General features: G+C 45.4%; 1 protein-coding gene across 5 annotated transcripts in view; it reads left to right on the top strand.

Moving 5' to 3' along the window:
* Window positions 1-14,848, top strand: part of UBR3 (ubiquitin protein ligase E3 component n-recognin 3) — a 2,710,065-nt gene that overhangs the window by 491,201 nt on the left and 2,204,016 nt on the right. For all 5 annotated transcript variants that reach the window (XM_069616177.1, XM_069616176.1, XM_069616178.1 and 2 more), the window contains exons 11-12: window positions 1,870-1,956; window positions 2,051-2,116. In XM_069616177.1, the coding sequence (XP_069472278.1) occupies window positions 1,870-1,956; window positions 2,051-2,116 (153 nt within the window). The remainder of the gene's footprint in view (window positions 1-1,869; window positions 1,957-2,050; window positions 2,117-14,848) is intronic.

The raw sequence follows: 14,848 nt of genomic DNA on the forward strand, positions 1-14,848 counted from the left end.
ATTCATAGCAGGCATCCCCCAAACCTTGGTTTAGGCTGAATGGTTATCCACCTCCCCAACTCATTAAGTGTCCCTTTCAGCCAGCCAATATGGTCTTCTTCCTCCTTCCAGTGGTACTCCTCTTAACGCAAAGGCCAACTCCTCAGGCCTTTTCTTGGGTCCGGACTTTATTTTTCAGGACCTCCCACCAGGGTTTTCTTCAAAATGTTTGCTTTGCCCGGGGTTCAGATTTTTAGATTTCTGGTAGTCCAGGATCTGCTTTGCATCTTTCCAAATGCTAAATATCTCGGCACAGATAGTGGTTTCCCCTTCTATCGAGATATAACACAGCTCATATCTGCGCCTTTCCTTTCTTCTCCCAACTTTCAGGATTCTCTACCCGTTTTATACTTCTATCTCAGAGTGGGCTCGCTTGACACGGCCCAGGATAGGGTTACAGAGTTCTTGCTTTCTAATTGTTTCATGATCTCGGACAATAAGCTTGATTTGTAATATTTGCCCTTTTGATTGGTTGATATATAATCGGCATGCCACTAACAATACAGTTCTGTTAGTAGTGCTCTGCAGTAGTGACACCATCATGGGATTACTATTGGTCTCTGGCAGAGCTCCACGGCATTCCAGAGCTTGCCTCTGTTCCTGACAGCAAGTGGTCTGCTAGTCCTGTTGCCAGTGGGAACTATTTTCTCTTCTCTTACACCTAACTCTGTTCACCTTGGATGTAATGGCCGAAACATCAGTCCCTTGCCCCTCCGCACTCCGACACCACAAGGTGGGGAGTTCTGTCAACTTGCCCCACTAGGTCTGAACAGATTATACCTTAGTCAAGTTAAATCGCACTTGTGCTTTAAAAAGGCTTTTAAAAGAAACTCTTTCAACTGATATGTGAAAGTAGAATAATACATTTTAGCTAAGTCACTCATGCCACAGCGCCACCTAATAACCATTGCCGGAAGTTCACCTCCAATTCACAACGGTATCGGCCCAAAATGTCGATATGATAAATGCTGAATGTGTGTTTACTGCACATTCGGGGCAACGAAAAAAATCAGAATCCCATTACACCGAACAAGTGGAGCATGGTCGTAGTGGTGTACCCCGCTCCCCTTGTTCGGTGTAATGGGTTGTGGGGATGTCCCCCTCTTCCATTACATGGATAGCGGGGCTAGGGGAGACAAAGTAAAAAAAAAAAAAGACACTGCGGCGCCAGTTCCGACTCATGTTAGTGAAAGGGAATCGATGCCGCATGGATAGAGGGGAGTTGGCGGCACACACAGATTTGTGCCGCCGAAAGGTAAGTAGACAGAAAAAGGGTAAGAGGGTATGGGGATGTGGGCAAAAGTGATCTATGTGATCACTTCACCTCGCCACTTTTGTATTCAGCATTTTTCTTAATCTGCATTTTCAGCAACGCACTGATCCCATAAATCCATCCAGAACCCCGTCAACAAGGCATTGTGGGTATGCAAATGAGTCCAAATGCAATGGTTTTGCTCCAGAAAATTGTCTGTCTCACAGGGCAGCAATACTTTATACATAGATTTATCAACCCTAAATAGACATTTCTCAAGGCTGCAGACAACTACATACTTGGTTTCACCCTTATTAGGGATCATCGTGAAACCTTGAGTAACACATGTGAAACAAAACAGTCTGCAGCTCGGCTTTGAACTAAACCACCTATGCCCTCACCTTCACCCCTTTGCTACTTTGCTTCTGACTGAGATTGAACTTCTACATTGTGTAGTACACTTATTTTAATATGTAATGTTTTAATTTCCCTAGTGCTACTGATGCCTGTTTGGCTAAATTGGACTTTGGAGCAATGTGCAATTTTTTTTCATGCGCTAGTATTTCTTTTCCCCACAGGAGACACAGGACTACACACGAAATGTTGTCAGATTTTGTCTTGAAGCACTTCAAGATTGGTTTGATGCCATCAACTTCATAGATGAGGTATGTACTTTTGTAGTCTCTTGACTGCTGTTGGACTTTCTGATTTTTTGTAACGGTTTAATAACTGTACATTTTTGTTTTTTGTTTTTTCCAGCCTGCTCCCAACCAAGTTACTTTTCACTTGCCGTTGCATCGGTACTTGGCTATGTTTTTAAGTAAGGTAAGACTTTTGTTTTCCTATCTCATTCACTTATCCCTACTCTGCTTCTTGGGAGATGGTCAAAGGGTATGACAATAAACCAAACTTCTCTGACTTCTTTAGCTAGGATTTGCTGTGGTTCAAATCTGTAGATATCTGGATGCCATTTCTTTGCATTGAGCAGATAAAGGGGAATATTTTATTCACCTTATCGACTGACGTAATTGTAATTGAAAGAGGACTAATAGAAATTACGTAATTCTGCCACAAATCAGGAGATTTATTTTCAACTGAGAACCTGGTCTTTCAGTCAGGAGGAAGGTTGTCCAACAACCTCTGTATTCCTTATGGTGCGCATAATAAGATGCATAGATATGAAGGTACTGTGACGATCCTTCGGTTTGCGTCACTTCTCCCCAGTCAGGACTTTCCATGAGGCCAGGGAGTTGCAGCTGCGGTATCATCGCATAATTTTGGGAGTGTATCGGGGGGGTCAGGGGGTGGGGGGGTTGAACCGGGCATCTCCCCCTGTATATTTTTGTGTTGAAATGTGTGAAAAGAAATCTACAATTTCGATTCTGTATTTTATTTGCGCAGTGATCACATAGATCTGCGCACGCTAACCTACAGTCCCCTTGGGAGTGGTAACATGCAGGAGGATCTCATGGGGAGGGAACACCCCTGAGGACAAAGAACACCACCTGGGTAGAATTAGGCACTAAATCCCCAACCTAACCTTGCCAAATCCTTTACCATCTTCTAACCAACCTCCACATGCTAGCACTTCCATTTGCTATTGCAGCATTATACCGTTTACTGACTCCAGTACTGAGACAAAGAATACCTGGGAGGCAGGTATTGACTCAAAGAGGATGCATGGATGCAGGAAGAGCACTTACCTGTACGGACATTAAAAACTGAAGAGGAACTTGACACGAGGTCAAGTCGTTCCCAGAGCAACAGCGTTCATAGAAGCCGTTTATCATGGGAGATTCAAAGGGCTGGAGACTGGGACGCCGTCTGTGGAGGAGACTTGTCTCTCACAGGTCTGACGCAAGACCCTGCAGGAAGGTGGTGAGGCAGTGGCATGACTTCCAGGAAGAGGTGGACCACGCAGTCCGTAACAGGTGCTGATACTGCAAGGAACCAAAGGCTGCTGAGCCGCCACAGCGCACCAGAAGCTGTTGGAAGACGCTGAACACCAAGACATGTCCAGTGCAGACCCCAGGAGAGACCAGAGCACGGCAAGAAGATCCCAGAAGGTACAGGAGTGAGCAGGCTTATGGGTGGGGGCACGAGAAGGTCTTGGCAACCGGGTTACGGCACATGGTGGGAATGGTCCCGAAAGCGTGCTTTAGTAAATTTGTTGTAAATCCGTCCAGTAGGTTTCTTTAAAACGGGCTAAATGTAAGTTAAAAAAATGTGTGCTATCTGGGTTCTGTCCGCAGACCCATTTCCTTGTTCGGTCTGCGGACAGTCATTTGATTGGCCCATCGGGCGACGTGAAGTCTGCGGACATCAGGCACGCCCGCTGATTGGATGGGGAAAAGCATGAAATGCGTCCATTTTCTTCAAACGCCTGCCATGTTGGATTTGCAGAGTTTTGCCCTTGTCCGCGGACACTGCATGTGGAAAAATAAACCAATATTGCACTTGTCAAACTCAACAAACAATCTCTGGGGAGGTGGGGGTGATGAGGCTGGGATGGGATATGGCCATAGGAAGCCAAAAAAACTGGTGTTTCCCATCCCTGAAGTTCGTGGACACTCCAGATGTCCTACCACAGTTCTGTGGTGTCCACGGACACTTCAGATGTCCTAGGACACCTGTGCCTATTTCTGCATTACAGGGTTGGTGAAAAACAGTTTTTGGATGGCATATAACTTTGGCACCACTCAATGAAACTGCATGTAATTTTGAAATTGCATTCTAGACCTAATTCTGAATGGTTTTGCGAAGTTTGGTTGGATTCTGTCAAGTGGGTGCAAAATTAGAGGGGGGTCTCAATATTTTTAGATGGCTTATAACTTTGTTGCCGTTTGACGAATGCAGACAAAAGTTTTGAGAAAGATTATAGACCCAACCTTCAATGTTTGTGTAAAGACTGAATGGATTTTGTCAAGTGGGGGCTGAGTTATATTACTATTGTATGTACCTACATGTTGCCACATTTGAAAATATAAAACATGGGCGGATTTCAAGCAAACTCATGTAAGGAGAATTGGCGAGGACCTTAAAGCATGGTTTCGCAAATGTGCCTGTGTTTTATTTTTCAACAAATGCCATAATGTAGGTACAAAAAATAGTGATATACCTTTGGTGACTGGGGTATAGCCTGTCGCCATGAGCAGTGGCCAGATTGTCTGTGTCATGGTATAAGGTCATGACCCGGACAATCTGCCTTCTGGCCATAACTGCGAGTTACGGAAAATGGGGCTAAAGTGGCCATGTCCACCTGGGACCGGCTATGTGGTAAAGTTATTCGAAAGTAGGATAGGTGTGAAAGGGAAAAAAAACTGTGCTTGTGGTAATATGGTCATAGGTTTCTGTAGGCTGCCATCGAAAGGGAAGAGGGGCTCTGTATGGAGCCCAGCCTTCTCTTTCCATGGTGGCCATCTTGGAAATGATTTTCCTTCCTACACCGGGACGTAGAAAAAAAAAAATCAAATTTTTTGCTCCCCGGGTTCCCGCTTTGGGCACCTGAGGTGCTAATGGCCTTTATCCCCCATTGCAGTGGCTGCAATGGAGGATAATGGTCTGAAGCCCTCGTTATTTATTTATTTATTTATTTATTTATTTATAACGCGCCGAAGCCCGCAGGCATCAGGGCACACACAGACACCCTCCGTTTGGGCCGATAACTTGGGCTGCCGGGCCGTTAACCCTCGTTCTGATCCCTGAAACTGGGGATGAACATCACATTATTCCCATTAGCATAACACAAAATGCTAATGGAAATGTTGGAAAAACGTATTGCTTCTATGTTCTTTACTGAGAAACGTAAAGTAGATGAAGTCTGTAAGATTTTTTTTTAGTTCTATTTTTTACTGTGAAAGGCAGTTTCTAAAGGAACCTTTCTTTTGTTTTAAAAAACAAAGTTTGCAGGAAAGGTTAGAAGGTAAGGTGAGGAGGGAAATGAGGAAAGGGGCAACAAGCACTAATATGGAGGGGCAGGTGGACAGGGGAAGATGTTGCGCGTGATACTTCTAAGGTAGTGGGCAGTGTTTCTCATACTCCTTGGTTACAGCTACAAATGCACATCGAAATTGCTACCCCCTGTAGAGTGGTGTGTTGAAGTATATACAGAGGAATGTTGTCTTCCAAAGGTATGGATCAACAGCCTCTTTTATTCTTGCAAGGAAGCTGGTGGGATTTTGAGTCCCACAGAAGTAGGCTGTGTGGTTACGGTATTGGTTGAGGAAGATGATGTGGAGGAAGACAGCCTACTACTTGTTAGGAAAGGAACGATCTTCCTGAGAGCATTGTGGTAGTTGGATTTGGTGTGGCGGTGCATGGAGGTGGTCCCGTAGGATTAATGTCCAGGTAGTCTGCGACTGAGTACAAAGTTGGACTCTCTGCTTTTCACTTTTGTAGCTTTAGCCTTTGGTACATTCCCAACAGTGGTAAAGAACTGCCACACCCTTGATTCTCTCTGGGTTCTAGAACTGTGCACCTCCTCTACCTCATCTTCATTGTCTTTGGGAAATACTGTGCTTTTTTTGTTGTGCGGGTCCTCCAGCTGGTTGTGGTGGTGGCTCTTGGGGAGGAGGGATGGCAATAGCTGATGCCATTTTTAAGATAAATGGCATTTTTGCTAATCTTCTTCCAAGAATGTGCTTTGTACTAGATTGTTAATGGATAATGAGTAAGAATTAGGTGTAGGAGCTATGCAAGGATACATTTTGAGCTTGAAAGTTCCTAGATCAGTAGAAAATGCAGTTCAGAACTGTCCTCGAAGCAAGGACCCTAACGTGAAGCGCAAGTGCGTTCATGGACACGTCACCATGCCGCTCGCAAGCTCATGGTCACTTGGCACTTTCCGGAAGTTCCACAATGTCATATGTTCACGGACGTCAACGGAAGCAAAAACAGTGGAAGAAGTATAGAAGTGTTAAAAATTATGCTAGAAGGTGGGAAATGGCAGTGTTTTAAGGTGAAAGTAAATTGGACAAACACATTGCTATATTGGGGTAAATATGATAGTAAGTTGTAGCAAAATAGCATGCACTGGTAAAAACCCATGGAATTCTCTGAAAAAAACTTTGTTAAAGAGAAGCTATGGTTAAGTTGCACCAATAAAAACCTATACAATTCACTGAAATAACTTGGTTAAAGGGACTTTATGGTTAAGTTGCATTAATAAAAACCTATAAAATTTACTGAAAAAGCTTTGTTAAAGGGACATGATGGTTAAGTTGCACTATTAAAAACCTATCAAATTCAGTGAAAAAACGTTGTTAAAGGGATGTTATGGTTACAAGTAAAACCGAAAAACCTCATATTCGCCAGTTATGGTAAGCTAAGCAACCATAACTTGTGCCACCACCGTGCACTGCTAAGACTAACACCCAGGACATCAAAGATGACATCACAAATGTCATAACAATGTTTTTTTATTGAATTTCACAGGTTTTTATTAGTGCAACTTAACCATAAAGTCCCTTTAACAAAGTCAAAAAGAGACACGCTGTATTTTATACTTTGAGAGCAAACAACCGAAGGGGCACAATACTGACGAGGAACTTTACGTTTTCCTAGGACAATGAAACCATCGATATGATTGCAAGTGGCATAGATGAGAAAGACCCAAAACTGTCAACTGTCATCTCCACCCTTCCACAGCCCTGTAAAGTTTGAGTAATGACACCTCATTTACAAATGACCGATGAGTTGTGCCTCAACTAGAATGTTTTATTCTGAATAATTCCTTGCTGCACTTTTAACTTTCTTTTTCTTCCTTCTTCTATATTGTTGATTTGCATATTTTCTCCTCTTTGGGCATTTGTTTTCTACACTCAGTACTTAGGTTGTGATTCCGGTAGTTGATTTTATGGTGTTTATTTGGATAGGTGGAAATAATGAGGAAGGCCATTAAAGTACTGAATGCTCAACATTGTCTGTGGATTAAGATGCAGTGGTGGCCATAAAGGCATTGGTTATTGTGAAATAATAACTTTTTTAAAGAATATATTTTGCACTTGATATTTGGAATGTTTACATAGATGAATTGCTACCAGTAATTATGCACTACGCACTTTACAAATGTTGGTTTACATACAAAAATGCTGATAATACTGAAGCACTGTGCACTTATTCTGGTTTAATTCAGAGAAAAAATTGCTGCTATTTAACTATGCACTATGCACTTTATAAATGGTTGTTGATGTAGATAAGAATATTGCCAATAACGAAGCAATATGCACTTTCGCTGGTCTAATATAGATGAGACAATGTGGTCGGTAGGCAGGAATAAGGAAGTGCGATGATTACTTTTCACCGCGTTACTTTTGATGCTATAGTAGATATTAAGCATGTGTAAGGCACTATGCGGTCAACAAAAGTCTTATGGTAATGCACTAAGCACTTTAACGACCATAACATGTAAGGAGTGATGATAATAAAGCCTAAGAATTTATGTTTATAATGGCAAATACCAATGCAAACAACTATTCAGTAAAAACTATTCAGTAATGGCCGCCCAAACACAGACACAAAACTGGCTTGGGCAAAACAATAGTCCTCTTTCTATCTTTTTTACTTTTGTGAAACTCACCAGATATTTTAATGTGCACTGGGGAAACGGGCAGTTGGTAGCGAACAAGCGGCAAGCAAGCCGCGAAACGCATCAACGCCAGGGTATTTGCCACACCATGGGAGCATCAGAATTTTTTATGTTGAAAAACTTTTTATATTTTGCCATTTTGTTCGTGTTTCTGGAACTTCAAAATTAATAAAGGAAGAATGTTTCAGAATTGAAAGTGGATCCTGACTTTTGTTAGCGACTACAGAGAGTGCGGCTCACCTCACTGATAACAGTTCAGTGGAAAGACTATATACATATATATTTCTGAGGCTTGTGGAATCTGGTTAGATCACATGCTGTGCATAGGCCGACATCTAGTGGAAGCTGCAGAGTATTAGTTTGTTTTTCGAAACTTGAAAATGGGCGTCGACACAGGGCGTGCCAGTAATACTATCCCTAGTGTGACGTCCAATGTACCCATGATCCCTCACCCGTCTAGGACCCTCAGATTGTTTTTTTCCTCCATACTGGTCAGAAGCGTCCTGCGGAGTTCCCTGGCCTTAGCCATAATTTTGCTAAATGTCTTAATATTTCCCCATTTTCTTCACCCCAACGTCGAGTCACTGAACTTCGACACTCAACGCCGGCCCGGAGAAGAAAACAACCGTCGAGAGCTGCATGACGGACTTGGGCCTCGGAACACCTCTGTCCTCGGCCCGGGCCTTGGAAGGCCTCTGGCCTCGGTCCTGCAAGTAGGGAGAGTGGGGGGTGGTGCATACTCTACTATATATATATATATATATATATATATATATATATATATATATATATATATATATATATATATATATATAGTACATTTTCTTATATATTCCTACACACACTAGCCCGCTGCCACAGGGTGTGTATGGAGGGTACCCCTTTCCAATTTTGCCCCAAGTGCAACCGCAAGTACCCTTGGGTTGACAGACATGCCACGTGTAACCTCTGCTTGCCGAGGGACCACCACGAGGTAAACTGCAGAGCGTATAGGCGGTTTAAGCTAAAGACCCTAAAGGACCGTTTGATCAAAAGTTGGGCCCACCACGCCAGGCAACAAGAGGCCATGGCAGCGGAGGGCGCCTTCAGTGATGGCAGGGACGCCATGCTTTCGGACGGCGAGGGCAATGTGGCGTTGAGAGACAGCCAAGCGCAAGTACCCGCCCTCGGAAGGTTGTCCGGCAGGGCAGCTATGTGGAAAACCCCCGGCGACACGAGCGCTACCCACAGCACTGACACTAAACACACAAAGTCCAACCGAGACTCGACGCGCACGTCGAGTTCTCAGAAAGAGGCGCACAGAGAACTGTCCACCGAATCGGTGTCCTTTGGGCGTTCTCGTTCAAGATCGCTGCATGACACCAGGCAACCATGCACTGTTGACAAAAGTGCCTCACTCCCTAAGGTAACGGAGGTTCGATCGTCGGAAGAGGAAGCCGACCTCTATCCCCAGGCTGCACTCCAGGAATCGGCGTCAGCAGACCACGTGACGGCTGCGCCCGAGTCCCGACCTCCACACTCTAGAGATAGGGACACTACCCCCGAATCTCGACGCCAGACGTCGAAAGGCTCTGAAGGAGCGAAAACACCAGGGAAACACTCTTCCACCCACAGGGAGGGAGGAAAACAGCAGAAGAAGCACTCTCAACCTTCTTCTACACCATAGAAACAGACAGACATGTCAGTCTTCTGTTAATTTACCCAAGACCCCTGCACAAGGCCATAGGTCCAGTCAGGATAAAACAGGGAAACTCTCCCAGGAAAGAGTAATCCCCAGCTCTAAGGAATGGTCTAGTGAGGACATAGACAGAGTTATGTCTAGGATATCATCCCAGGCAGACTTCTATGCCAAGAATCCTGAGCACTTCCTCTTCTATACTCCCCGACGGGGCTACACACTCAGGGTCTAGGGACCCGGTACCCCCAAGTAAGAAATCCCGGGTTGAAGCACCAACACAAAGTCGGTCTTCGGGCCCCTTCTGTATACAGCCTTACTCTTAATATAATGAGGATCCACTTTTGATTGAGGATCCAGATTTGGGCACGTTGGGAGACCAAACTGGAATGGACTACTATGGGGATGACGAGTACCGAGAGGAGGAAGAGGATGACCCAGAAACCTACAGGGTAGACTCCCCAGTAGACAAAGAACCTCTGGTTACTGACTCCCCGGTCGACAACCAACCTCTCCTGAATGAGGTGTTGTCCAGAGCGGCAGAACACTTCCGCATAGATACCCAGGGAGCACAGCAAGAGTGGGATTTTGCCGAGGAGCTAGTGGGGGGAAAGGGGACCTGTTGCCCAGGCCATCCCTATTCTCAAATCTATACAGAGGAGATAAGACCATTCCCTTCTAAATCCCAACCTCACCAGGGCAGTAAACCCCAGGATCGAAAAACTATTCTGGGCAGCCCAGTCAGACCCGCTGTACATAAGGGGGCAACTGAAACCGGACTCCCTGGTAGTGACAAACAACCGAAAGGGGGCGGGAGCGCCCCTATCATCGTCTGAAGCTCATCCTGACAAGGAGAGCAAAAATATCTATGGTTTGGGTAGAAAGGTTGCCTCCACTTCTGCCTACCAGGCAAGGATTGCCAACTCCACCTCCCTACTGACGAGTTATAACTGCCACCAGTGGGAACAGGTCGCAGCACTCATCGACTCCGCCCCGGAACCTTTAAAAGGCCAGTTGGCACAGGTTGTGTCAGAGGGAAGAGCCGTGTCCGGTTGCATCCTTAACGCAACCTTAGATGCCGCGGATAACGCCGGCAGACTGATGGCAGAGAGCAATGTTATCAAAAGACATGCTTGGATAAGACAATCTGGGTTCAAACCCGAGACACAAGCATCTTTAATAGACAAGCCGGTGGAGCCTTATCTACTGTTTGGCAAGGCGGTAGAGGACGTGCTAAAAAATGCCAAGGATGAGTACGAGACTCTCAAATCCCTGGGCCAGTTAACCAACAAACGCCCGAATCAAAGAGGGAATGGCAATTTTCGTCGCCCACGCCGCCAAAATTCCCAAAGAGGCTCCAACTAGTCCCAGGGGCAGGGTAGACCATGGAACAACAACCACCAGCAGTCTACCCAGGGTTATGTCAGGGGTAACAAGAGAGGACGTGGTAAGGGTAGAGGCAGCCCCAATAGAGGCGGTGGCACGCCTCCCCCAAAACAGTGATGTTCCGTTCAGGGTCCCTTCTCACGCATCCCCAGTAGAGGGACGCATTTCCAACTTCACCCAAGCTTGGGAAGGGATCACGTCAGACAGATGGGTGCTGTCCACAGTGTCCGCAGGATACTGCATAGAACTGTTAGAGCGTCCCCGAAACCACCCTCCACTACAAAAAGTACATTCATTAGACCACCAGAAGATCCTCCTCGAAGAGATAGACAATCGTCTAGCAAAGGACGCGATAGAACTCGTCCCGGGACTCCAGGTAAACAAGGGTATTTATTCAACTTACTTCCTTGTGCCAAAAAAAGATTTGACAATGTGCCCAGTATTGGACTTACAGCCTGCAAACAAGTATGTCAAGCCCCAAATATTTTGCATGACTACTCTCCAAGAAGTAATCCCCCTCCTAAAAAAGGATTACATGGCAACATTGGACATGAAAGATGTCTATTTTCATATTTCCATGTTCCCAGCGCACAGAAGATACTTGCGCTTTAAGGTGGACAGTCAGCACTACCAGTTCAAGGTACTGCCCTTCGGGATAGCCTCGGCTCCAAGGGTATTCACCAATGTACTGGCGGTGGCGGCGGCACATCTACGCAGGGAGGCAAGCCCAGTGTACCCTTACCTGGACGACTGGCTCATCACGGGGGAGACCCAGTTATTTGCAGAACAAACATTCAAAGAACGATCGACCTCCTCTTCGAATTAGGTTTCTCCATAAACGAGAAAAAATCAAGTCTGGTGCCAAGCACCTCCAAACAGTTCCTAGGAGCTGTCCTAAACACACAAGAGGGATTGGCTTTTCCATCAGAGGAAAGAATTCGGAATATACTGCTGCAAATTCCGCAATATCAGGCCGGTCGCCAGATAACAGTACGCAAAGCAATGCATTTGCTGGTCATGATGGCGTCATGTATTTACCTGGTCCCCCACACGCGCATGCGTCCCATGCAAGAATGGTTGGCGAAACAGTGGTCTCAGGCAAGTGGTCAGTGGGACGATCTAGTGTTCGTTTCGCCACCGCTTGTATAAAGCCTTCACTGGTGGACAAGAGAAAATCTGTCCAAGGGGAAACCCTTTTACGATCCCGAGATACAGGCGGTAGTCAAAACGGACGTATGCCTGTCAGGGTGGGGAGCACATCATCTCCACTACACAGCTCAGGGTCTCTGGTCTCACTCAGTGGCCAAGAATCATATCAATCTGCTAGAGCGTCTGGCAGTATTCAGAGCGCTTCAGGCGTTCGAGCCCTACCTGTTGAACCTGTCAGTGCAGATCCTAAGGGACAGCACTACAGCCATGTTTTACCTGAATAAGCAAGGAGGGACACGTTCGCCAAATCTGTCCAAGCTTGCCCAGAAAATTTGGATATGGGCACTCAGACGGAACATCTTCCTGTCATCTCATCATGTTCCAGGGGATCTCAATTCTCTGGCGGATGCTCCCAGAGGAATACGAATGGGGTTTACACAGAGAAATCGTAGAAGATCTCTTCTCTCAGTGGGCTTTCCCCACTATAGACCTATTCGCTACAAGCGAAAACAGGCAGTGCCCAGGATTCGCATCCAGGTTCCCCCAACCAGACTCCCGGGGGAACACCCTGTGGATGAACTGGTCCGGGATGTTTGCATACGCTTTTCCACCAACACCTCATCAGGAAGGTGGTCAACAAGATGAACAGAGAATCGATGACGCTCGTCCTAGTTGCTCCCATGTGGGCGAGACAACCGTGGTTCCCACACTTACGCAGACTAGCGGTGTGCGAACCCATCAAACTCTCGGGCTGGTTCAACCTACTGTCCCAGCACCAAGGTCAGAAAGTGCTTCCTCAACCCATCTCAATTAACCTGGCAGCATGGCTCCTGAGGTCCTAGAGTTTGGACATCTCAATTTACTGCAGAGATGTATGGACATCCTAAGAGAATCTAGGAAGCCAAACTACTTTGACAAATGGAAGAGATTCGTTATCTGGTGCCAGAATAAGCAAATCAACCCAGTTGATTGCACTCCTTCCACAATTGTCATATACCTGCTCCACCTGCTGGACGCATGGTTGGATTTTAACTCGCTAAAGGTACACCTGGCAGCGCTGTCAGCATATTCCACCTCCCATAACAAGGTGTTGTGGTGGAAAGTACCAGTGATTAAAGCATTCATGGAAGGAGTCAAGAGACTTCAACCTCCAATTTCAAACCCACCACCGGGATGGGACCTTAACGTGGTGCTATCTAAACTCATGGGCCCCCCATTCGAACCCATGCATAAAAGCAGTCTCAAACACCTGACTTATAAGATGGCCTTCTTAGTAGCAATAACATCTATAAGAAGGGTCAGTGAAATTCAGGCTCCGTCAATGCAGGATCCATTCTTTACAGTTCATAAAGATAAACTGGTTTTATGTACACACCCTAGGTTCTCACCTAAGTTTATTTGTAAATTCCACGTGAACCAGTCCATCGAGCTTCCGGCTTTCTTCCAAGACCCATAAAGCTCGGCTGAGGTGAAACTACACACCCTAGATGTGCGTAGGGCGGTCCTCCACTATGTAAACAAAACCAGACCGCTAAGGAAAACAGATCAGCTGTTTGTCTCCGTAGCTACAGGCAGACAGGGAGATCAAGTCTCTAAATGTACCATCTCTAAGTGGATTGTTAACTGTATCCAGCTGTGTTACTCACTTTCTGACACAACTCTGACTTTCACGCCAGACTCTACAAGAGGCATTGGGGCCACTCTGGCCTATATTGCAAATGTACCCCTTGACACCATTTGCAAAGCAGCTACTTGGAGCTCTATTCACACTTTTACTCAGCACTACTGCATTGACACCCATTCCAAGACAGATACTCAAGTGGGACAAGCGGTTCTAAGACATGTATTTGCTCATGACCCTTCTCACATCCCACCTCCTTCTAACACTGCTCGCTAATCTATGCACAGCATGTGATCTAAGCAGATTCCACAAGCCTCAGAAGAGATGCATTACTCACCGTAATCGTATTTCTGATGCTTGTTTCTGCTTAGATTCACATGCGACCCACCCTTCCTCCCCTCTGAGAGAAGGCGCATGGATGCTTGTAGTCTTATCTATCTATCTGCTTGGATTATCTGTACTCGCGCTACTCCTCATGCTACCTCATGTCAGAAAAAATACAATCTGAGGGTCCTAGATGCCTGAGGGATCATGGGTACAGTGGACGTCACACTAGGGATAGTATTACTGGCATGCCCTGTGTCGACGCCCATTTTCGAGTTTCGAAAAACAAACTAATACTCTGCAGCTTCCACTAGATGTCGGCCTATGCACAGCATGTGAATCTAAGCAGATACAAGCATCAGAAATACGATTACGGTGAGTAATGTATCTCATATACACATACACAACACCAAGAAAGTCATGGTTGGTTTAAAAAGGTTTTAAAAAAAACCTTTCACCTGAAATGTGAAAATAGGAAAGTCCATTTGAGCCGCCTAGTAGCCATCGCTGGTGTTGATTAAGCGATGTATAAAGTAGCACAGCTTTCTAAGACAAAGACAATTGCCTGTAAAAAAAAAAAAAAAAAAAAAAAAAGTTTGGTCCAAAGCTGTGGAATAAACTCATCAACAAATAGTGAGCACAAAAAGACCACATAAATTTCAGAGAGGTACTGGAGGCCCTTGTCTTTATCTAGTTCTGTTTACTTGAGCCTCCAAAAATTAATTGCCATGATTGATCACACTACCGGATCCTGCAGGCGTGATATGACATTGTTTTTGTGTGTGTTTTTAATATGCTAATGGACACATGTAGGTG

The sequence above is a fragment of the Ambystoma mexicanum genome, chromosome 9 (assembly GCF_040938575.1).
Source record: "Ambystoma mexicanum isolate Mex_15411 chromosome 9, UKY_AmexF1_1, whole genome shotgun sequence".
Taxonomy (NCBI): Eukaryota; Metazoa; Chordata; class Amphibia; order Caudata; family Ambystomatidae; genus Ambystoma; species Ambystoma mexicanum.